Below are 26,829 nucleotides of genomic sequence, written 5' to 3'. Positions count from 1 at the left end.
TTTTCCATTTTCCAACTTTCTTACTACAAGCGATACACACAACCAACATGAAAGTCCGTATTCTTGCTCCTGTTTAAAGTTTCTGGATTCTAAATTTGACTCTTGTAAGATTTTATTTAATATAGATTCGTATATCTAACACTACATTTTTCTATCACTGAATATAACTGTTAAATTTGAATTTGATTTTTTTTGTCTATTACAAAAAAGTATTTAAAGCCACTGTAAAGTAAGAATTAGACACATGTATTAAATGTCAAATAACATAGAGTTAAATAAATTAATTTAACATTAAAAAATGCAGATCAATCAAGAATACAGATCAAAGTTTTGTTTGTTGAATGAATGTTATTTTGAGGTAATTTGACGGTAATCAGAAATGACTTGAATTGTCTTATCTCCGATTTTAACATCGGAAGATCGTTATATTCTTTTTCTGCAACGGAGATAAATTCTGGAGAAAAGTTTGACGAGAAAACACATGGGAAATCTTGGGAATTGGTATTCGTTGATCCGGACGATGGTTAGGATGAAGACGATCGTCCTGATCGAGAGTACCGAGCGAAACTAATGTGATTTGCGTGCGAAATTGAGATAAAAAACCGAAGATTTTTGCGCGAAATTTTTTTCTGGAAGTTATTAAATCACGCTTTTGTGCCCGAATAATTGTATCGATGAATCAGTTCCACTTGAAAAGTTTTGTTACGCGTTCGTTATTTTTTAGAAAAATATTTTTTATTTGATATACGTAACAATTTGGACGCGACATCGAGCGAAGGAAAATTATTACGCTAGACGATTGAGTGAAATAAATCGAAGTGCGACGTGCTAAAAGAGGTCTCATTGCTCCATTTCTCGAAAATACCGAGAACCGATTGTAGCGTACTGTAAAAGACAGCGCTCGCATTGTAGAACTGATGCAGCAAGCACATTACGTCGTAAACTGAACCGATCGTAAACGTATTATACGATACGATCCCGTCGCACGAAAAGGATATGATTCCCGGACATTGAAGTGCGAAGCTCGATTGCTTCTTTCGCGAAAGTACAATACATCACGCATTGCGTGGAAAGCGATTCGAGTCTGGAGAATAAAGAGAAGAGATCCAATTTGCGTAATTGCGCAATCCCTAGAAATGGATTCCCGCTTAAATGCGAACTAGAAGTGCAGTATATGTATTGTAAGTAAAATGGACAAAGCGCCTAGTTGGGTTTTGGTACGATTTCCAGCTCGGCGCAAACGATTGAATTTCTTCGAGCGTGAATCATCGTTGCTTTGGGCAATCGTAATAGCGATTTTGCGAGCTATCACCATTTTCGAAATATAACGTTTATAGTATAACAACTTTTGATCGCAGCTTTTCTAATTTTCATCACGTAAAGAAAGATAGAAGCGCGAAGGATAGAAACCCATGATTTTTTGCATGATAAATACATTAATCGAGGCCTAACTGTTTCGAGACATGAAAGTGTACAAATTAACACGCTCTTTGAAAGAAATTCCTGCCTCTATTATTTCTGACATTTTATTAATGGGGGGTCATATCTCTCGTCGGCGGTCGTTATTGTTTTTTTTTTTCATGTTAGGAACGGACAACAAAATTGGTCGTGGCATATTTCAGAAGCCTGAAATATTATGAAACACTTTACCGTTTTTCGAATTTTTATTCCTCGAGTATTATTTTTTTGCATATCTGTGTCTTATCTTAATATTTAAATAATATTGCTTTCTTTTATCCGTTTCCTCTTTTCTTTCTAAATCTCTTTCAAAGAGAAATGTTGATTCTATGGTCACAAATTAACATATATATATAAAATAAAGTTTCACAATAATTAAAAAGTTGAATTTCGAAAGTTAGCCGTCAACGAGGTTGCATTGTGAAACTCGACTTCATTAAATTGCTTCGGATGATTTTACACAGCAGTCACATCGAGAAAGAATATCGAAAGGTTATTCAGTGGTTCTGGGGTATACTTTGCGCAAAATTGCCTTTAAGGAATCGACCACGGGACAATTATACTTTCTACTTAATTAATTTAATACTTCGCTTCATAACGTCGTACAATATTAGAGAGTTCTGCGTGTAATAAGCTCCTTGAAATCAGGTTGCTCTACCTTTGAACGTTCAAAGCGAAAAAGCTTTTCTAGAATAAGCATGATTGAGTGAATGACAGCATAGAGAAATTGGAAAAAAAGTAATGAAAATCTTTTCCACGTATTTCCATTTTGAAAGGGCGCGAGGAAAAGTTTTGGCAAATTTTGTTACAATTTGTGAAATTTTATATAATTTTGTTTTTAGGTGTAAGTACTGAAAAGTACTTCATTCTTTTAAATGAACTATTTCTGACAGGAAACTATTTTTGATATAATTGTTTGTTTCATAATATATTTAGATTTGCGAACATATATTACATATTGCATACTTATAGATTTACGTGCATTATTGTGTTCAATAGTGATACTATTTTTATCCTACCGCGAATTCTTCTCAACGTTGCGACGGCAGTCGTGGGAGTTATCTGCATTTCTTGTCGCGCCATAGCTCAGGACAAACGGGGAAGAAGTTTCTTTGAGCACAGTTTCGTATTTCTTTCTGCTTTGCCTGCGCGGAGTCACGACTCTCTTTTTTTTTTTAGTTATTTTTCTTCTGCCGTTCCGCAGTAATGGAACAAGGACTCTATTTTATAGCGGCACGCAGTTTCGTCGCGGCCGCGACGCGACGGTATGATAACCTGCGAGTTGAAACGCAATGAATTACGCTTGTGATATAGCCTTGCGCCGCAGTGCGCATTTCGAAATTTCGCATTTTCCGTTTTTATTAACAATTGCTTTGCACGTAGCAGTCGTGTTGTGACGTATGTATCGCGGAGAATTGGCGTGATTGTCGAATGCATCGCCGCGAAAATGCGAACATCGATTTTGTTTCGTTGACAAATTAAAATTCGATCCGCTTTGAAATGCGGCGTGTGTCACCTCTTGTTAAATTTATTCCATTCATAATTAATGAAGCTTATAATTGGCACTCTAGTTAGACAGATTTACAATGAGAATTATTTAATTTGCATTACTCATGCGAGAAAATATGTGGTATGCAATAAAACACGGACTCGAACAAATATTCTCAAATTCTTACATGGATAAAAATCTTTCTTATCATCTTCTAAATATACGATTTAATGCATTATCATGTCGTGTATATCCAGGTCACCGATTCGACCTGTAAAATCGATTCAGACACCTTCGTGTCATATTTTCTTTTCTCCATCTTTTTACGTAAAACGCCTTTTCCGAACAGCCTCATTGTTGCGCGTGAAAAATACACGATGGTCAACAAAACCAGCTGACCATTTTCGCGCGAAGAACGATGTGTAATTCTCGTTTTCCAGGTTGTTTCCCTAGAGCTAGACCCACGAAAGATCCATTTATAAGTTTCGAGCAGAATGCCATTGGAATCCGATCACAGAAGTGTCTTAATTGGCGTAACTTTTCTCAAGAAAGAGAGTTGCTTGTGGCGAACAAACTCGCAGTTGTTTGAACTCCAGCAAGCTTTAGATTCGAAAAGTTTTCAGCTCCAGTTAATTATTCTGTGAAAAAGAAACGACGGATATTTGTGTAATGTGATTTGTTAATTGTGACGGCTCTATAGCGGTTCACATAAAAAGACTACACTTATTCTAATGTGGTATAAATTAAATTTGTAATAATGCCGCTGAATTTCGTGATTATAACGCTGCGACAAATTTAATATTTATACGTTGAATTGTATTGAAAAGTTATATTGAGTTATCTATAAATTAATACGACGGATATCTACTAGAGATTCTAATCTTATAATGAGAATTTTATTCTCTAGATATCTGATATGACACAATTTTGTATATAAAACTATATATATTGTATAATGGAAAATGTGTGTGAGGACAGTTTTCGTATATTTCATAGATATTCTCATGATTGTCGACACATTTTGGTAGAGGTAGCAATGATAATTTATTGGAAATTAAATTAATTGGAAAACAAAATCTCTTTTGTTCTCTTTGATAAATTTAGAATTTTTATTGTGCATTTTATAATTGCGCGTTTTCTTCGCGCGTAGATTGCTTTGTTTTTGAGCCTTTCCTCTTAACTCGCAAAGCAAATATCGACCTTTCACGTCACTTCAGTTTCGGTGCTCGCGATAAAACGGGCACGTTCACCCGTCGCGAGATAAACACTGCATGCATTATTTCGCCGAGTTCAAGATAATTCGCCAGTTTTCTAGCTATTTTTTGCATAGTGAATTTACGTGCCGTCGCTCGCGGATTAAGCGTGGAAAATATCGTTAGTGCATTGCGTGATGGCGTATCATTCGTTGAATTTTCGTGGCGCCGATTACGTTCTGAAAAAATATGGCGCTCTAGACGTAACGATACTGTTTCGATGCATGCGTTCCATCACGCGGCTCGATCCGAATCTCCGTAACTATTTACGACGGATTGACGTAAATCGTTTCTTTTTACGGTGCTCCTCGCAAATGTTAGAAACATGTAGAAGTATTGGAACAAATACGATCAAGATCTTGTTTATACAACTCTCCGCAGACAAATCAGTAGAACGATTGTCCGACTTGAAGCATTTCTTTCGAAATGACGGTACATATTTGATTCTGTGCATTTGATATTACATCAACAAGTAATTTTATTCGTTGTATTGTTTTCTCTATATTTCTGCTGTATTTATGCAAAAAAATTAGCTTGTGCAGATGACATATAATATCTTTGAAAAACTAAAATGGAACTGACGAGATAAGATTAAATATTGATCATCCACTGGAAACAATCTGATTTTTCCTTTCTTGGACGGTTTTCTCGCGTGCTAGTACCAATTTTGTTGCAAGGGTCAAGACCTAAGTTGAGAATCCATTATGTTCTAATGAGATTGCTCCGCTGTCCGATATTGCTCCGAACAATTTCTCGCTTAAGTATACGGTTTGGAAGCGCTTCCCAAAGTATTCAGAAATGAAATAATGTAATCACGAGAACCTAAAGGAATCAAAACGGAAACTCGTGCAGTGAGTTAGGTATGCGACAATGTGAAAACGTTGCGTGACTGTTACGTAGCATATTCCGAAGCGTGGAAATATGTGACGCTGTCCTAGGATTTGCGCAAGGTTAACATGCGACTGTTGAAGCCTTGGAATGATATTTTTGTTTTTCCTCACTTTTATGATTTTGTTGGCCATCGAACGCGTGCATCATTCGTCCGAATATGTGAACGCATACAAAATTAACCGACAACAGCGTATTGTACATTAAAATTTCTTTCGACGTACGTATTCTCGTAAATATCTTGTAACCAAATTACACGCAGAACAATACCGAACGAATAAAATATAAATCATGTACAATTCATTGTACAATTTATCAAAAGATTTTGACATATATTTATGGAAGTTGCATTGAAACAAGTTGTTAATACTGCACGAATTTTCGGACGTATTTTTTATTCGCCCGAATATTTCGCGTATAGGAAGGAAAAACTTTACAGATTGATACGGCGATTAATATCAAGCAGTAGTATAATATTTTTTTTAAAGGAAAAAAGACTAAATTGCAGAGAAATATTAATAGAGATGATATATTTATCCGCAACATTTTACATTATTATCTGTTAAATTTCGATTAATTTCGTTAATTGTAAAATCGTTTAAAGAATCGTTATTTTAAAATATCACGCATTAGCATCGATATTAAGCAAGTTAGAGGATTTCTACTGATGGAAAGAAAGTTTTACATCGGAGTTTTCATCATCGGATGGTTGAGTGAAACAATTTGATTTCTTTCTCTGAGAACGATTGTACACGTTAATTGCTTCCTGTTCTGCGTGAATCAGTTATTGTTCTTTTTTAGCTACGTTGCATGCGTACGATTACCACGAAATCGAAGATGGTTTTACGTATCCTATTAAAATCCCGTTTCTTTTATCTGAATCCGTACATTTCTCATTCTCTTTTATGGAAAATACCTTGTCTGTATTTTGAATTTCTAGTCATGGGACGGTATGAATTTTGCAAAGACTGAATCCTCAGAATGCCGCGTACGTAGCTTAACGTGAGAAAATAGAGTTACAATTCTGTCGCGTTAAAGCAGAGACTTTGGGCGAGAATAAACATCTATAATATTTATTACGTGTAATGCTTGATCTAACGCTACAAAATTTGTTCATTATTACTTTTTTTAAGATTTATTAAGAAATTATAAAATTTAGTTTTTTTTATATTACAAAAGAAGTAAAAATACATAAGAAAAGTCTGAATTCTAATTAGAAATCTTTTTCCAATTACTTATTTTCATCCATTTATAGGTTTATATTGCATATTGTTCGTATCGTCGTATCTTAATTGTCATACCATTCAATTTAATAATCGTGGTTCCGTATCTATAGGCAAGAATCGTTTAAACGGTTATAACTGCCGTTGCGCATGCAACGTCTTAATGTAATTTTCCTAGTAATTCGCGACAAGTAAGATCCGTGCAGAAATTCTAGTTGCTCTCTCCCCACTTAAGAGGTTCAATGTATGCATTTAGATATTCGCATACCCTTACTTAATGCGATATTCATGATGCTATAGCGGTTAATGCAATTAAGGCTTTATATAACATTTAATTCGCTTCAGCTTCCATTCAAAACAGCTTTACGTACAGCCTTCCAATCAGCTAATTTACGTGCACACATCAAAAACGTTTGCGTTACTCGATATCTTTAGACCTTTAGTGAATCATGCATTGTTTATTTTCAAACGTTAAAAATAGACTTAACGTACAGCGCGTGCCTATAATAAAGGGTATCTATAATTCAAGCGCAATGACAAGGATGCATTCGTTCGTTATTTCGTTTCGACGTGATTGCGAAAACAGTTATCACAATTGGCATTCGAAGTATCAGCAACGATGCAATTTATATGGTTCAGTCTGTCGTAAAACAATGCACGCGGTGCATTCATTTATCGATATAATTTGAAATAATTTACCGTTACGGCGTGATACATCAAAATTCACATGGTAATAGGAAAGCACAGTCACAGCGCGGCTCTCGTGTAAAGTAATTTTTATTTTATTTTAATATAAATATAAAACAACTTATATTTTACATATAAAATTGTTTCTGCGGCCAAATGGAATTCCACAATCTTTTCCTTTTTAAATCCCTAGAATCTAACACACGCTCTTGGCATGTTCAACAGTATGTTTGCAATATCTGCTTGGATATACAATATATTGTATGAAGCTTTTAAGCTCCGTGCAAGAAAAAGACAGGGTTTAATTTGTGTGATTTGTTTACTGCGGGGAATACACATTGCGAACAATATACTGTATTATAGCAAGCAAGTATAAAACTAATTGATCTTGATCGATTACCAAAATACTAATCTTGATTAAGAACAACCACTTTGTTTTCGATTATTTTAAACGATAAAATTAAAGGTATTTTATTTTTACTTTTTTGTTATTACAAATTTTAGATTTAATAATTAATATATTTCGTGCTATTGAATGTTGCAAGATCTGAGAAATTCATCATCCATACAATTGAAAAATTTTAAATACTGAAAATTAAACATCATGAAATTTTATAAAAGCGTATAATTTTATTTTTTAAATAATATTTTACTTTCTAATAAATTTGGAGCAATATTGTACGTGAGTATACATATATAATAAAAGCAATTATTGCTGTCACAAAATTTGATCGCTGCATATTTGCAATTTTATCGATATTGTAATATTGTGATTTTAACTCTTTAAATACGCAATTCTCACGCATCGGTCGTGCTCTTCGGCAAAGCTATTATCGCTGATATATCTGCAATGAATAATGACGGCTAGCAATATGGTTAATTGCATAGTGTTACGGCCCAACTCTCACATGCACTGATGGAGCGCGAAGTATATGCCAGTTTTGATGGGGTATTTGAATTGCAACAGATAACAGTGCGAGATAAAGTATGTTTATTTTATTTTACAAATTACATCGCGCCCTGGTTAACATTAGCAAATAGCAAATAATAGCAAAATTACATATTAAATAGTTGAATAGTGGTGTTAACACGTTTAATATATATGTCAATTTTTTTAATTGTATAAGTACTTCCATTTACATCAATAATTATTAATTAATCGATTTAATGTTAAACAAAACTATTTGTGTCGTTTGCCAACGAAGATTATAGTATTTTGTAGTTATGACAAATTACGTTACGCGATTACAGATAATTATATTTTAAATAACTAATTAATTGCATAAATATGTAATATATGCATTGTAGTAATTAAAGCCAATTGTACTTGCCGTTATTGCGAATGTGTCGTATATATTATTATTTAGCAGTCCATGAAGACATATTTTCTCTTTATATGTTCTTCTTAGTACTCATGGATAAATGGAAGGGCCGACACGATTCCCATTGGCTTCCCTTTTTTTAGGAAATTGGAAATGGCATCACTTCGGTTCAGTTGTTTGATTTCCCGAGGGGATGCGTCTTTTTTACGGATTTTTTTTGCGGGCAAACAGCAGTTTTGTGATGATGATAGTGAAACGAATGATTGAAAAGCGATTTCTTTTTATTTTGTAACGTTGAAGCATTTTTTGAAACTGAAAAAAGAGGCAAGTAAAAAATATATATAAAATACGAATATAATTAAAGGGAAAAGTAAAAAATTAAGATGGGATGAAAATCTGAGATATCGACCTGCATTTTATACGTTCTTAATTTCTCTGTATTTTTTGAGAGAATGGAATAATATTTATTCGGTACAAATTCACAAGTCTTTGTTTCCAGATCGTGGAATTTGATATATAAGCAGAAAATAGCACGTTATAGTTTCTATCGCAAACACTAAAAGTGTTAGCTTTAGCCATCAACCTTCTAAAATGTCAAATAAGTATATTTACATGTGAACACAGTCGCGTAACTAACTTGGTGTTGTATAATTAAATTACAACAGGGAATTAAGTACTTTTAAACATCACGCGGTGTTAACTACTTTGCGCTGTTCGAGTTTCGGGCTAGTAGTCACACAGTTCCATCGAAACGATCAAACGAGACGGAAAATATCGCGAAATTTATAATAAACGTACAAGAAATTACATCACTCATTAATTTGCAGACTAAATTTGTCTTTTTCTTTTCTAAAATGACGGTAGCGAGGATCGTGTCGAATAACGCTTTATTTTATTCAAAGACTAATTCGGAAGATTACCTTTCTGAGTGAAAAATCGTGCCATCAGTGATTCAGCATGTATTTGTATTCAGCGACTTGTAGCAAGTGAAGCCTGACTGTGTGGTTTATAGGTCTAGTCTACTTAAGTAAATTAAATTATGGTATATCTACGTTTTTTTTCTATAAAATATTAATTTTTAATGTAGATTACAAGAAAGATTAGAATGGAAGAAAACAGTAATATATGGAAACAATTTATGAAAGCAAATTAAGATATTAAGATTGTAACATTAGTAAACATTTTGCATGTGTATAATAGATGAAATATAGACAGAAATTTGTTCACAGCAATTGAATTTAAGTTACAAAATTATGTCTATGATAAAATTAAACTTTTTTATAAGAGAAAATGTTTTACCAAAATTTAGCACATATTTCAATGTTGTTTCGCAGGCAAGAAACATAAAACTGTCTTTCTAAGTAACCAGAATATGCTGACATACATTCGAGTTGTCTAGTAAAGCTATTCATGATTTTGTCTATAAATGCTTTGCTTAACAACCCCAAATGAATCAGAAACTGTATTTTTGTTCCTTCCTACTGTTTATCTTTTAAACAATTGCAACTAATCGCGCGCAGCTCGTCACACTTAATATCTCATGTCAAACGTTCTATAAGTTCTCTATACGTTCTATAACGCTATACAATTTTCCGGCAAAGTGCCGAAGTCACAAATGGCGATTGTCATTAAGCGCTTTATTCACGTCCTGCCCGTATAGGAACTTTATCGTTAACTCCGTTGAATACGCTCGACCTTACGTACGCGCGTTACAATACAGATTCTCGGTTTGCGCTCACGTGCAGGTAGGAACGATGCAGCACAGCACTCGCCTTTGTTACGACTCATTGGTATGCACCTTGTCGCAGGCTTGTAGAGAACATCGAAGAGTTCGTATCGCGTTCGGCAATATTGTTCTAGAGCGATAAGCAACTGCAGCTCAATCAGTTGCATAATTAACGTGTGTTCGGAGTTATAATTTACTTATCGCGAGCACCGAGTGTAACTCAACGTTACTATTTGTCTCCCGAACGTCGAGGAACAGTGGATATATTTAGTAAACGGTTAAAGCGATATGCAAATAATTTAAATCAGCCATAATGCCTTTTGATAACTGGCTCTGAATTATAATACAATTCTGTTTTCCATGCATCTGCCGCGGTCGCGATGTTCGTGTTTATGTATGTATGTAAATCGTCGTGATTGCACTATCGAGCATACCGTAGGCGAAACTTTGATGGACTCTTGCAAGCTCCAACGAGCACTTTTGCCATACGGAGAGTGCAGGATCACGGATAAACTTCTATTTTGGAGATACACCGGAAATCGATGTTCTCTCCGGTGACGAGCAACGTTGAAATAAGTCGTTTATTGAAGAGGCACCTCCTCTGTCATATATTGAAAGCTTCGTATGATAAATGCCAATTGTGATAGTAATGCGCGTTACCTAACAATCATTCAAACCACAGAATAACCAAATATGTTATTCGTTATCGGCATTAATTCTAGACATTATTGTTGCTAGGAATTCGGTGCACCAAAATCACGCTCATCGATCGGTGCATATGTTACCATGTAAATTATTCGTAACCGAGTAAAACGATCTGGAATCAGTTGCGACAAAGGGTTTGTCACACGCGCCCAATAATATGAGCCCTTAGTTGTTGCGCGCACGAAAACAAGGCTGAATTACAACCTTTGTAATAATATACAATGAATTCTTTCTGCAAAATACATGGAGATTATTGCAACGCAATATGTGAGCAGTTCTATTTTATTTAAAGTTTATTCACATTGTATTCAAATTTTATTCAAATTTTTAGAATAAATCGATCTCTGATTGGCATTCAAAACGATCTTCAATTTAGATATCTCGTAGAAGCTCGTTCGCTTCTATTCTAATTGCTGTGTGCGTGAAAAAGAAAAGTATGCATGTTATTGTTGTATTGTTTCATCAATTGGAGAACCGTAGCGTAGGATTCTTTTCCCTCAGTCGTTTGCACTTTTTTTTTACATACAATCTTAAGATAAATATTTTTCTGTTTCGCAGGGCAGGGCGCTAATTGCTACAAGTAAGTAAGTTGTTATAAATTGATTTGGCGGCAAGCGATAGTACGATATATCCGATTTTCGCATTTAATTGTATTCCGTCTTATACAAAAGTTATTCTTGATTTTTGTCTGTCACAGTTGATAAATTCTCTACGTTCATGAAATACTTCATGAATCATACGAGAGAAAGAACATCCTCTATTTCTCCTGTCAGATCTCATCCCGTTATTATCCGTGTTACGGATTCTTAATTCTCTTATCGATTTGCTGAGAGATAGCTCCTTTTTTTAAAAAAATTAATAATTCCGAACGATACGCCCCATCTTCATTTTTCATCCGTCCATAGGATATCCGTTATCTGGTCGTATTGCGCCGCTCTAACTATTGCCGGCTCTGAAATGAACCGTCGACCGATTAGACGATGATTAGACTCAGCTCGTTGCATCTTGCTGAAGGGTTACGCGAGTTATATTGGATCTGATTACAGAGAATTGGATCGAAGATGGGACCGACTTGAAAGACCGCGTAGGCGTAGGTAACATTCTCTTCAGACCGTAAACTTAAGACGTGTGATAGAAAACTTTCTTTTTCGTTCTTATTGTCTACGAGTTTCTTCGTCGTTAGAAGCGACGAAATTCGATCACCTTTTCCCATGTCTTTTGTTTCGCGTTTCTTTGTAAGCATAGGTCACCGAAGAAGGACAAGTTTTCTTCGCGTATAGGGTTTCTTCCTCGCGTTTATAATGCGTCTGTCGTTGAATTACCAACAGTTAATCGTCAATTGTAGCAAGCCGTAGGTAGAATCCGTTGGAATAAATACGAAGTCCTTCCGATGCACTTTCTTTTTTATTATAGTATTTCACTCGACGCTTGTGGAAACGAATTTTTCTTGCGCGAAGTTTTTATAAGATGACGCGAAAGTGCTTCTTCTTTCGATAATTTCTTCCTTCGTTGTCGGTTTATTTTAGATGGGATATTGCAGACCGTATTTCTCAATAATTACAGAAGTGCTCCTTTAATCAAGCCTACAATACGCAGAACGGTACTCATGTGTGCAGACTGGTATTGATTCGAATTGGTCTGACATGACGTGATCCTATGAGATAAGACAGAGACAAAGCGATCATTATCGCACACAGTGTGTGTGTGTGTATGTGTGTGTGTGTGTGAGACTGTATTATAATTTTCTTATTGCTTCTTTCACTTGCACTTAATGGAATTTAAAAGTAAATTAGAAATAGATTACAAAATCTTATTTAAATGGATAATAAACGTTATTACAACTCTCGCGCGTTCAAGAAAATGACGCGTTTTTCTCAGATTCGAATATATTGCAATAGACGTAATCCGCGTTTTCGTTTGCATTCTAGGTTTTAATATTTTATTGTGCTTAGTGACATCTGTGCGTCAATAGGAAAGAAATTGTATGTTTTATATATGACACATTGACGATGACAGCATAAGCGATAAAAAAATCCGAAGGTTGTATAGAGCTCTGAAATCGACGAAACTGCAAGATATATCGCAAACATAAATTTATACGGCAACTCCTATCACACGGATTCCCTCGTATTTTCTATTTCTTCTAGTAGTATTCGCGCATGTCGTATTTCGTGGGATAATAAATGTTTGAAGAGTGAAGGAGCTCGCATCCCTTCACGTCAATCTTCTAATAAACTTGCGTGGGTCATTGCCACGACGACGTAGCGATCCTTAAATTAGGGTTGGAAGAAAATAAATCGATGGGCGAAACTGTTTGGGATTGGTTGACTTTTCTTGTAACACGTGACGATTAGTGGATGAATAAAAATGGATTACAATTCGTGATTAATTTTTCCGTTTTCAGATGTGAGATTTAATATTGTATATCTGAAAAAGTTATTATAAATACTGCAGGAATTTAGAACAAAAATTATATTAATGTATGGAAAAATTATTTTAAAGATAGGTATTCACAATTATTAATACATATAATATTCACACTTGGATATATTTAGTTGGAAAAAGATATTTTAAATTTGCACTTGCGAAGGTATACCGATTTCATAGAAATATATATTCTTATTAATTTATACTTTACTTTGTGAAATTGTAGAAATATGATGTCGACTGTATTGAAAGTATATAGATTCATATGTTTTATTTTTTCATGATAAAAATGTAACAACGTAGGCGGCCATAATAAAGTTACAAAATCTTTATAATCATTATCCTTCTTTTCTCTATTTTCACGTTTTTTTTTTAACTGTCATCTCCACTTTGTTGCATAATAAGATAATACAATATTCATGTTCTGAATTATGTAATGTCTTCTCAAACGACGCAAATTTATTGGTTACAAAATTAGAATTCGTCGAAGCGTCGCGTCGTTATCTGTGTCGCTGCTACTTGTTGCTATTGAAATATTCAATAATGCAGTTACATCTTATGCGAGGTAATTAACAATTTTCCAAAAGTATTACGTTCGGACGACAAGCTTTTGTTCCATCCTTCGTCCAATCTCCTGCATTTCACTTAATTTATAATATCGAAACCCGAGTTAAGTCCGTCTAAAATGCTACACTCGCTGATGTTTCACTGTCGTTTTATCATTAACTTCGTTTTTCCCTCGCAATAAATTATTACCTTAATTAAAGTCCGGCGAACATTTCTGCACGCGCGGATGTGTTCGAATGAATCTTGTTGGGTTTGAGGGAAAAAGGGAGCGAGTCAGACGAGTACTAATTACCTCCATCTCTGCGTGTATAATATCGCGCGAACAAGATTGCTCGAGAATTTCAAAGAATCTCTCCAATTATTTAAAAAAAGGGAAAAGTGGTCCGGAAATCATTATGAACGATTGTGCGTTTTATCGTGTTTTCATTATCTCGGGATTTATTGATGTTAATCTTTTCGCGTGCGCGCGTAAAAAGTTTTCTTTCTTATAAGGCTGAGGGTGCTTAAATTATTTTAAATTCATGGCATGTTTTATCACATTTTAATTATATTCTGGCGCCGGTTAACTTTATATTTTCATAAGAAATATTTTTCTTTACGTAGACCATTTAGTGTTGACTATTAGTTTAACTCGTAAAGCATTTGCAAAGTCTTTAAATTAAACTTATACTTCACGGGTTAATTTATGTTTACAATGATATGTTTAACGTGATATATGTTACTAACTAGCAGTAGATGAAATTGGTTTTTTATATTTTAATTCTCTACGATATGTACACAACGCACACACGTGATTTTTTAAAAAATTATATTTGAATACAAGAGTATTAAAGGTAAAATGGAAAACATTTCACAACAAGGGTAAAAGGGTAACATGGAAAAAATAGTTCTTTTTATTTATTTTTTCATTTATTTTTTATATAACATACCCAGCGTTATATTTAAAAATTTAATCACAGTATAATGCTACGAATTTAACAATGAATTTTTGAGCATTCACTGAAAGATTATTTGAATGAAAGAGTATTAAAGTTAATTTTAATAATTGTGTTTTTAATATGTATTATATAACCGAACATGAATAAGCTTTTCATGCATAAGAATTAAATCCTTCGGAAATAGTTATAGTTTCGTAGAAATTAATAACACTGCTTCTAATTTTAATAAAGTAGCGCTTCTTAATGTACACTGTACACTATATATACTAGAATTAAGTTTCTCATGCATAAGAGTTAAGCTATTATACTTTAAAAGTATAGAACTCTATGAAAATTAATACATGTACCAAACAATACGTTGAGTTTCGGTTTAGCGAAAATTATTTGGCGTAATAACAAATGTAGAGCAATGTTTCTGGGATATATATATATATATATATATATATATATATATATATATATATATATATATTATAACTGTTACAAATATACAAATATATATATATATATATATATATATATATATATATATTTGTATATTTGCAACAGTTATAATATACAATTCTCTGACTTTGCTACATACTATATACTTTGTTATATTCTCTGCTTTGTCTACTTGATATGGTGTCGCCTGCTGATTGTCGTGACAGAAGGGTATTACGATAATCTTGTTGTGTAGCGAGCTTTGTTTATCGACTTCGAGTTAGCGATATCGTGGCTCGTCCCGAATCGGAATTACGGCTTCATTCTGATGCGTGACGAGCCGCGAATTGTTCGGAATAAAAGTTGGTCGCGACATAATTTCCTATATCCACCGGTAGTTCGCATAAAGCTAAGTAGGTTTATGTGCTGGAAGATATTTTCTCTCCCAGTCTTTTACGACTGTCTCGAGATCTTTTTTGCGCTGTGGTATAGTTTATACAAGATTTGCGCGCGATCTTAAGAAAGTCCGCCACGAAAATGTCTCATAAGGAGGAACTGTTCCCCAGATTATCTTTACTTCGTTTTTGTCACGTTTCGTCGCGCGTTCGAATATCAGGATCAAGGGACCATCGGAGTCATTATTAATCTTGGAAAAAGAATTGTTTGAACAAGACGGGGTACGATGGAAGTGGTTTAAATGATAATACCATTTTATTTCATTCTGCGCGTAAGAGTTTTATCTGAGAATTTTCACTGTTTTAATTATAAAATGATATATACTTTAGCTTGATATCGAAATGTATGTCAGTAATTTTTTTATTCTAAGTTTTTCGCAGAAATTAGTTTAATTATACGATCGGAGAATTAAATATTATGTGTAAAAAATATAGATTTTTATTTCATTGAAATTTTCCTTCTAGCTCACTAAATACGAGTGTAACTCGCCTCTTGAATATTGAATGCGAATAAAACAGTTAGACAGCGCCGCATTACATGCTAAATGTATCACTAGGTAAAGATGTGGATATGTACTAATACCATGTGTCTATAGAATGTGTGCCATGTGAACGTTGAGGCAAGCGTGATATCAAGTTGTGCGCGTCTATATTGATAGCTCTTACTGAGCTCGCGATATAACGTCGCTGGGGAACGGGTAGAACCTTATGTCCCTATCGTACCCTCTATAGTGTCTCATCTTGCCTGGCGCCATTACTGCGCCGAGCAAGTGTACTGAGCTTTTTTAGTCTTCGTCCGTGCCACATATCTAAAGCGTAAAACGCTCCTACAAAAAGCTTCGCGATGTTAGAAACTGTATTACTCTACGTGCATCGTGCGTTACTCCACTTGGCGCTTTCTAGTAGCGAAGTATCGCGTTATCGTGTTAGCTCTCATGGGAATACATTTAACATTAATCATATTTTCCTACAGAAGATGTTGGTTTTCTCTAGGTGGATATATGGTAAAAGTAAAAAAATACAAGATGAGCTTACTGTAGAAATTCATATTTAAAATGTGTAATATATATTTTTATTATTAGGTATCTATTGGAGGGACGTTCAATATATTTGTTTATAAATTTAACATCTTTAGATTTGTTATGTTGAATTATTGAGAACTATCTCAAATAATTATTTTTGAAGTTTATAAGAACGTGGGTTCCACAATGCGACAATCGTTGTAATGTAATCGGTGTATCTGGTTTTGTTCCTGTTAGAAATGTCGCGTGACATTCACAGGAATCCCGATTGTTAAATTTCAGATGGAAATTATGAGTATCCAGGACAAGAACATCGCTGTAGGAACGCACGATGGCAATTATGCTAACTACATGCAAATATTAAGTGATGCTATTGTTGATCGTTACAAACGTTAGGCACGATAGAAAGCGGATGTATAACATTCACGTAAACGACATTATTTCAGTGGCGAGAAAGTGATATATGATTAATAATCTCGAAGCGTAGCTTTCAAGTGCTGCCTCGTGATAATTTATGATCGTTTAAAAGTTTAAACAGATACTTATCGTACTTTAAAGTGACTATTAATGATCAAAGTTCAATTTGAGACTGTGACACGAATCAGCGATTTTCTCTCACACATATCGATACTTTGGGTTTTGAACATGACCAACTGACCGTGAATTTCCCGAAGCAAACGACAAATACCCTACGGATATTTAATATGGGGACCTACGTCAATGTACGTTTTGCCGCTTCGTAGCCGCATATTCAAAGCGAATCCATCATTGCTCTGGACTCGTCGAAAAGCCTAAGGATATAAAAAAAATAGGATAGAAAACTCGGCAGTGCTACAAGATTTTAAAACTGTTTTACGATATAAATACTAGGAAAAATGGTGAATTAGTTATTTTATATTAAGCAGCGAATGACAATTACCTTTATCATATCATTACCGTTGTTGACTGATTTTGCGTGATATACACTATACAGTAATGATGATTTGTCAGTGCATATCGGGATGGAGGAGACGAGACGATGGTGTTATATGCATTCGCGCAATTAAATGCGAGGCAGAAGAGACTTTTGATGGTTAGTGCGGTTATAAAAGGAGCTCGTTAAATCTCGCATATTACGTAGAGAAGAGCCAATATCTCGGCTCTTTTTTTATTATCGCGAGGTTTCACGAACGGCGAGTTTCGTTGCGGCGTAAAGAGCTCGATCGGCGATCGAGCGGGCGTGGGGATCCATGCGATAATGATGAAGTGCGACGAAAGGAAGCGCGAAATGTTCTCGCGACGCGCTTGCAGCGAGAGCGGGCCGCATCCCGGAATACCGGGATATGGTAACGTGCCCGTCAGCGGTCATCTCTGGGGGAAAAGAAATCAGGGACGCACCTCGGCGCCGGTCGTCGGTCACGCGAGACCGCCCGCTATAATCCTGAGAACGAGAAGGAGCTGGCCCGTCGCGCCCACACATTGCCGAAGGTAAGTGATCGATTTCGCGTCGTCTCGATCTTTGACCTTCCTTGTGCGCCTATGGCTACGGTCAACGTGACGCTACAAATGCTTCGAAGCATTTGATCGCGACCAATCAGAAGAAAGAATTTTACGAATTAACCAATCAAAAAATGCTTCGAAGCATTTGTAGCATCACGTTGATCGTAGCCTATGTGCCCGACTAGGCCAGCGCTTTCTCTCATACTCGAATATCGCTGGATCAATACGATTTGGTCGAAAATTTAATTGGGCGTTATCTTTGGCCGTGGCTGTTTAACATCCCCAATTGTATAGCTCCCTGGTGAACTCGTTTAAATATTCTATAAAAGATAAAACTCGCTTGGGGGATATAATGAACGAGAAAGGTTTTTTTCCTACTGTGCTTGTCCTCTCGAAGATTGCAAATTTTGTCACGGGGTCACGTTTGACATGAATGTTAAATTCTCCGTATTGAGAATCACTGGTTTTAAAGCTTACAGATATAGATCAAAGTAGCTCATTTCCTTATCTTTCCAATATTCGACATTTGTTGGTTGTTGACAAGGATATATAGTAGCAGCTAACGCAATTCGGAAATTTTTCGGATGTAATCTTAAATTGAAGAGAATTTTTAGTTCATGTTTCTAGAAAGAGAGAGAGAGAGAGAGAGAGAGAGAGAGAGAGAGAGAGAGAGAGAGAGAGAGAGAGAGAGAGAGAGAGAGAGGGGAGGAATTATTATTAGATAGGTAATTCTATCAGCTTTACGTACATATGAATATACATATGTAGTACGTATGGCATATGAATACATATGAATTTGTGTTGAGAAGTGATTGCTCTATTAACACAATGACAATTAATGCTTTTCGGTCTAATCCAAATATATATATATATATATATATATATATATATATATATATATTTGATCCAGATTAAATATCTATAAATCTAAAATACGAAAAAGTATATAATACAGCAGATAAATTTGAATTTAAAATTAGTATGGGATTGGAAATAATTTCAATATGTTATTAATATAAATTTATAACATATTTAAAACTAGGAATTTTAAATTACTAATAGTGAAAATGTAACATGACTTATATGATAAAATTACGTTTTAATGCGCACGGTAACACTTGTTGCAAAACGTTTACAGTATTGCAGCAAACAAAGGCATTTTACATACGTAACGCCTCAAGAGATGTTTTTGTGATGATAAATATGAAACGAGTTCCTTAATTTATTATGCTACCGGTAAATATAAGAAGAGCGTATGTATGTGTAAGTGTGCGCATCTGATATGACTTCCGTTCTGTTTCAATATCGATATCATCATGCTTCATCGTAAGCAAAAAGTCCCCTCGTGCGTATTGTCCTCTTTCTTCTCGTCCAATTTAGGCGGAGTGACATATTGAGATTAATTATCTGCCGATGAACCGATGAGTCATTATATAGGGTCTTACGATCTAACAACTAATCACAACTCTTACCGTCATCTTAAGATTAAGGGGATACATTCGTTCTGATGGGAATGACGTGAATGAGATGTGCTCCTTGAATCTTTCCATTTCATCCCTTTATATTTACATCTGTATGTCTTTATATTTTCTCTGATCTCGTCGTATTCTGTATTCACCGTTTTGACTTGTCGTAGTTTTTTCATTCAGTCGAGTGCGAGCATGAAGGATTTAACGACGTCAGTTTAATCCCTAGAGTAGAGTTGCATCTTTGCTAGAATCCTTATTTCTATTGTGTTGCGAACAACGTGTACCAGGAAGAAAGCAGGCTGGTAATTGCTTTTACAGCGATTTTTTGCCGCCGGGCGAAATGAGAAAAAAGTTAACGTCGGCGTAAAAAAAAAACAACACCATTTTTCATATTTTTAACACAGAGCCTCTATTGTTTGATATGAAGATCACGTATAACGTTACCGTGCCGTGAGCTGAAAACCAGCTAGATTTAACGCTATAAACGTGATGCACCGGTTGGGACTAATACCGACCATAAGGCTGCTTGTTTGCGCAAGCTTTTGCCTACACTACTTATGTTACGTCAGACCGTTGCGTAATGCGCGGCATAGATGCACTCCACTTAAATAGAGATGTTAACACATATCTCATAAAGGGATTAAGTATTCAAGTGTGAAAGCTCAAAAGGAAAGACGTTTTTTTTCTTCTTCTTAATTGCGAGTGCGATTACTTGTATCTCATTATTTCATGTGACTATGGCTGTATTTTTATTGCATGATATGATACATTTCGCAGAAAAGTAAACAGTTTCAGCGTAATTATTTAAAATGCTAATTTCGATGCGTTTTGCAGCGCTTTATAATTTTGTGCTTTGTGCGCGGGCGTCTTGTCGATCCCTCGCATCATCTTTCTCTTCACAATTAGTAACCATTTATGAATTATTAATGGCGATATGACTTGGCGCTTTGGTAATGAATAAAGAGTGCTGAGTTTGTATCTTTAGAAAGTAGAATTTCCACGATAGCAAAGAACAATTGTTTACTTGAGAAAGGAATAAGGAGAGATAATTACGTCGAAATATGACAGCAATTAAGATACTAATAAAGCAGGCAAACGTTCTGTATCTGCCTCTTTCTTGTTTCCATCTTGCAAACAGCATGGGGCAAACAGCATGAGTAGAAGAGCGGGAACAAATGTAACTACATATTATAGCATGTTTTTCCCTTGGGTGCCTAACGAATAAATGACGCTCTTGTACATACATACCCGCATGTCCGACGGCTAAAATTTCACGTCAAACATAGATCGTCGACATTTTCTCCTAAAAATACTTGTCTCGTGTATATTGCGTGTATTTTGCGTGTATGCTCACTTTTTACTATATTATATTTCACTGCATGTATTGCGAACTAATGTGGCGAACTTGTTTACATCGCTAAAAACAGCATAAGCACAAGGATTACTATAAGAACCTTTCTTTTGTAACTTTATTGAAGAGGATATAATTCACCTTATAAACTGCTTTTTAAAGCAGAGCTAACGCAACAGATATCCTATGTCATATTTTGGCAAAGGGATAACGGGTTAACAATACAATCTGATATTCTATGTGAATAGATAGATTTCCAAGTGTAGAATAAACTGCAAGAATTTTATTTCTGTTTTTAAAGGTAATGCTGAAGATTATTTGTCATCATAATAACGATATTTCAAAACAAGATGAGTTTGAAAATGGTCTTTGCGTCGAGTCTTTATGCGGCATTATTATCTGTCTCATCGCGAGAAGAGTTGTAATCAAAACGAGATTTTCATCCTTTATTTTCTTCCTCCAGCTATCTTTGTTATGGCACTGGAATTAGTTCGCGTGGAATAATCTTGTTATTTGCATTTAAGTGTGTGGGTACATCAGCTTTTACTACGTAGAAAAATATACAGATACTCCAGATATCGCGCTTTTCTTTGCTATTTATATTTTATTTATATTTACATTTTACCTACACTTAAAATGATAGATAAGTCGTGTATTACAATATTTTTATTTCTATTACAATTTTGGTGATTATATATCATATCAGATTTCGATTAGGATAAACTTTAATTGGAATTTCAGTTGAAAAATAAAATTTTATTAGCTTTCTGATACGTTTCTCATTAAAATATTCTTGCTATTTCACCGCGTTTTATTTTTCAGCAGCTTAAGATATGAAAAGTATCGCCGGTTCGTAGAAACAACCGTCCTTCTTTGAGACTGCAGTTTCCGTAGCCTAGAGGAAATATGATATTTTTCTCGAATACACCTTGCGTACATCTAGAAAAGCGCTTTTTTTTGCAAAACAGTTCTCCAGCGAAAGTATCAAAGCATAGAGTAGACATTTTTGCGAAAGAAAAGAAATGAGAACATCGATGATGAACAAATACACTACATTTATTTTCAGGTATGCCAACGCAGCAAAATAATACAACCTCTGCATATACCCCGCTTTGAATTGAAATTTTATTTCCTTGGAGACATGAAAAGATTGTGTAAAAAGTTTGTTATACACAATTTTGAACATGTCACGTTTATGGAATACCTCGCGTACTCAAGGGTAGTGTTTTAATTATCGTGGCACGAGGCTGTATTGCACCTTCGCTTCAACCACGTAATTATTCAGATGCGTTAAAGTTAGATTACTGGGAATACTTATATAGAAATGTGTCAAAATTTATGAGTAAAATAATGAGAATGAGAAATAAAAAGTTGTTATTAAAAGAAAAAAAGAGAGTATTTTAGAGAGTATTTAATATTTTTCGGTTGAACGTAGGTATTAAAATTTATGATGTATAAGTAATTAGTGTGCATATTACATGCTTTTTTCAATTTTTACAATTTATGTAATGATACAACATATTTTAACTTAAGAAATTACGTATTCTTAAAAGATGAATATTTTAACTTGTAATTGATGGCGCTTGCGCATCTTTTATAAAATATCCAAGAGAAAATGAATTATTGAATGCGGTAATTTGCACAATTTATTTAGGTTTAACATTTGATTGAAATTTCACGTTTATTGCACGTTTGGAAAATAATCAAGAATTTTCGGAGGAATTCAAGACGACACATATTTCGATATTCATGCGTCATGAACTACTTTCCGCGACCGTCGTTCATCGATCGGTCGTACCTCTTCAAACGTGTGTGAGAGAGTTAGCGTATAGCTTTATTAAATATTTAATTATCATAGTAATATTTCAATTATATCTCGAGATCTTTTTATGCAGTATTGTAACTTGAATGTTTAGTTTTAAGTAAATTTTTACAAATATACACATACTATGCTAAACAAAATGTATAGTATGTATCTTACACTAAGGTAAACATTTTAAATATATATAATCACGTTTCTTTTACAGTATTATTTATTCAAAAGTGTTAAAAAATGCAGGATTACTTTCTCTACGCAATTTTTTATTACTTCATTTTTTAATGTCATCAGACGAACGAGATCCAATTTTAATGTCGTAGGCTCTGGAAATAACTCTCACGCTCCATTTTGAGAAGGATAATCGTAGATAAGAGAAAGTCAGACGCAAGAGACATAGACCGACGAAACTTGGAAGAATATATATATATATTTGTGTTGAAATACGTGGATTTCCGTTCTTTATCTACGTGTCTGCATTTGACAATGAGAAGATAACAGAGTTCGTAGTTCCTTCGTCTGAAAGATAATTCCTTTTGTGTGTTCAATATTAATTATCGGAAAGTTCAGCTGGAGTAAATGTGTCGTTGACGCTAATTGTATTTCTTGTTAGGTCTTTAATGAAACGTAATTTCTGGCAGTTCTCCAACAGTTGGACTGTTCAAGATTACATCGGATTTTTTTTTATCATGCTTTTCATTTTCATTGTAACTTGTACTATATATATCCTTACTTTCGTCCACTTTAACTTAGTTTTCTGCTTTTGTACTCTTTCCATCTTCAACAACGTTTTCTTTAATTTTAAGTTTCTTGTAAAAAAAGATGTCATTAATTTTTCTCTTAAGGATTATGCATGCATATAAGTTGAGGATGATACTTTTTGCCGATATAATTATTTATTTTTATAATTTTTTCCTTCAATTTTAAACTTGTTATAAAAGATGTGTTGTCATTAAGTTTTAGATTATCTTACTTATCTTCTAAGTTTTCCTCTTAACGATTGTGCATAATACTTTTTGTCGAGATAATTACTTATTTCAACTTGGATGCTCGCGAATTGCGGGGAAATTGGTGTTGTATTTCTATCGTATCTCTATTCGTTAGTCGTAGTACTTACTGTCGTAAAACAAGCACCGGATTTAGTACATCCGTTAGTGTATGCTGTGTGCTAATTGTTCTATGTATTCGATAAATGGACTACTCGGTTCTTCTTGAACTTTGAATTGCGAGTGTCTATGCGTGTATATAATAACAAAACACGCTATTAAGCTCATGCTAGAAGCAAAAAGCATGAACACATCGATCCTTATCATGGTTTATCCGCGTTATCTTCACTGCCTGAAAGTTCGAGGCAATTTCTGACGCAGTAGCACGGAGCTTCCACCGTGGACAAACTAAAAAAGATGATAAGCTCTAAAAACCATTAAACTGTTAAATTTTTCAGAAAATTATGGTCTTATATTTAGATTTTATCTTTCTGTGATAAGAAAGGAATTTGCACTTTGTAAATTAGACACCCACATATTTTTCCTTTTTCTTATAAAATTAACGATATTTAAATTTGTCTTGCGATAAAATTTTGAAGAAAACGACCTTCTTTGATTGTTTTTTTTTTATTACGTCTATGTCATATTAGGTCAAGTGAATGGAAGTTTGGGTATTTTTGGCAGCTCGATAAAGTGCCCCGTTGATCTGGGTTTAGACTGATGAAAAATAAACGGCGTTATAATGGTGTTGAAGTTATGGTGCTGATTCGATGAAATAAGAATCCGATTTTTGATATTTTTATCGCTTGACATCTATATACTTTGCTTGACATTTCGCGCGCGATTATCGGACGACATTTCGGGAAATGAGACGACGTATAGTCGAAAGACGGATAGGCGACTGCACTTCATTATATGCGCGATAACGTCGGCTCGAGAATTTGCGATCCGCAACGTGCACACACGGCGACCGTTTTTAGTCCGTATCTCGGCGGAAGCACGAAACCACTTTAGCGTGTGTTAACCCCTGTGTCCGCAGAAATTCCGTGGCGGCGGAAGTTCTGTCCGCGTGTCACGTACTGCGTGGTCGATACCTTCCGCGTCGATACTTTCGCCGTCGTGTAGATATGTAAGTATTCTTTTTCACATGCGCATAAACCGAAAGTACAAGTGGAAGTGGTCGGGTAGATCTGGCTATCACGCCTATGCGGCCTATGTAGTTTCGCGCTCTGAATGGACGCGGAATATAAGTGCTTTGTTCGCGTGGGGATGGATTCGTCGATTCTGCCGATATCAATGATAACGAACGTCGATTTATCGTCGGCCTTTCCCTATTCGCGAAAACTGCATATTTTCAAAAGTCACTCCCTCGACACGATGATTAAGAGTAGTACGTGTACGTGGAAATTTGATTAAACATCGAAATATGAATAATAGTACGGTATCACGAAGGGAGAGAGATTCGCGCGCGATATACGCGCACGAAAGAATATCTCTTTTATAGAGGGACAAACGATGCAATTTTACACTTTGGTAGAAGAGGTGGAATAAAATTATTGCTTCTGACATTTACATTTATATCACGTTTGTAATCAAGGAAGCGAATTATGTAAACTATGCGCTAAAGACGTATTTTGAGCTGACTCTTCTGAATATGATTATTTGAAGGAAATAATAAAAGAAGAGATGCCGACAGAGTTTTTATTTTAAAGTAAAAAACTATTTACATAAATTGTTACAAATATCTATTATTTTATATACAAGTTTCAATCTCATTAAGTTTAATGCGCGCGTTTTAAAATTCTACGAGCTTCCTCTGAAAAAAGATGAGTTTTTGGATTTACATCCTCCTACTCGTCAAATATTAGATTATCGATTGTTCAAGGAGTATTAATTATTTTCTTTTCTATGAAGCAGTTAGAAATTAATTAATGGAGCAGAGCTTATAATAGCGTACGCATAATTGATTGATATACATGATTGAACCACGCTCTAACAGGCATTGCGCTCGTTATGCAAATATGTGCATCAACAGGCCGTCAGAGATCGTAAAATCGTATATTTTCATATTTTCACAGTTCAGCATGTCTCGCTTTGTTAATCTACAATATGCGTGTATGCGTGTTAGAATGTGTCACGTAGAAGCCGATACGGATCTGGAAACGTCACTACGTTTGCAATTATAATTCCCGGGAAAACTAGATAAACCGTACTTAAACAATGACGAATAACGGTGATGCACGGAAATTCTATTTTCCGGAATCCATTAAATTAAACTTTTCGCTTATCCGGCTTAATCCAGTCGCGTCGAATACAGCAAAGATCCATATCTCAAATGATAGTTCTTAACTTCATTTGTTATTCTATGCAGTTTGCGAAGCGTAATTACGGCGCTCAAATGGCCTCCTCCGCGTCATTTTCTCGCGCTCATGCGTTGCACAGAGGCCCCATGGTATACGTGCTAGTTTTAAACCCTGGCTTATACAGGGTTAAAAATGACTTCGCTGAGTAACGCGGATGTTGTTTAAACCTGTTAGTTCAAAGTGCGTTCGATGATAAAGCGATTATGTGAATCAATTCGATTATCGTGGTTAGACAGAGCTTAAATATCCAATATGCGAGCGACGACAAATAATGGATCTCTCGCAGAAGCCAGGGATTATTGTATAAACTGCATTGGAGGAAACAGCCGTACAGTGTTTGCATAGGTTTGACGTAATATGTCGTGAGCATAGGGTCGCCGCTGATTAAACCGTATAGGATGACCATCGATTACATATTCGGTTTGTTGGAAATACGCATAACATGAGGAAAATCAGGTAAATTGGACAAATCGAGGCATCTGTCTACCGTGCCATCCGAAGCTGACGACGTTGACGTTATTATAGAAATTTGATATGCGCGTCAATGGTAAGCAAGATTCATTCGGTTCCGTTTATTAAATCGACCCATTAGCGCGACTTTCGCCACACAGGGAGGCGCGTTTTATCGACGCACGAAATCCAATTTCGTACAAATTTCGTTAATGAAAACGTATATGAGGACCGGCATATCCCACTTTTGATTAAGTCACGTGAAAGAACTTAGGATTTCATTTATTATGGTATATGCGAGTTTATATAACGTAGCAAATATAACGTAAAGC

The 26,829-nt window shown here is 35.0% G+C and overlaps 1 protein-coding gene across 1 annotated transcript in view; it reads left to right on the top strand.

Moving 5' to 3' along the window:
• The first annotated feature begins 351 nt into the window (after positions 1-351).
• Dnc (phosphodiesterase dunce) overlaps positions 352-26,829 on the top strand; it is a 299,778-nt gene continuing 273,300 nt past the window's right edge. The window contains exons 1-2 of the mRNA XM_071775383.1: positions 352-1,181; positions 16,866-18,050. Coding sequence (XP_071631484.1) covers positions 17,821-18,050 — 230 coding nt within the window. The 5' untranslated portion in view covers positions 352-1,181; positions 16,866-17,820. The remainder of the gene's footprint in view (positions 1,182-16,865; positions 18,051-26,829) is intronic.

The sequence above is a fragment of the Temnothorax longispinosus genome, chromosome 4 (assembly GCF_030848805.1).
Source record: "Temnothorax longispinosus isolate EJ_2023e chromosome 4, Tlon_JGU_v1, whole genome shotgun sequence".
NCBI classification, from domain to species: Eukaryota; Metazoa; Arthropoda; class Insecta; order Hymenoptera; family Formicidae; genus Temnothorax; species Temnothorax longispinosus.
The sequence above is the reverse complement of the archived record's forward strand: the minus strand, read 5'-3'. Positions and strand labels throughout refer to the sequence as shown.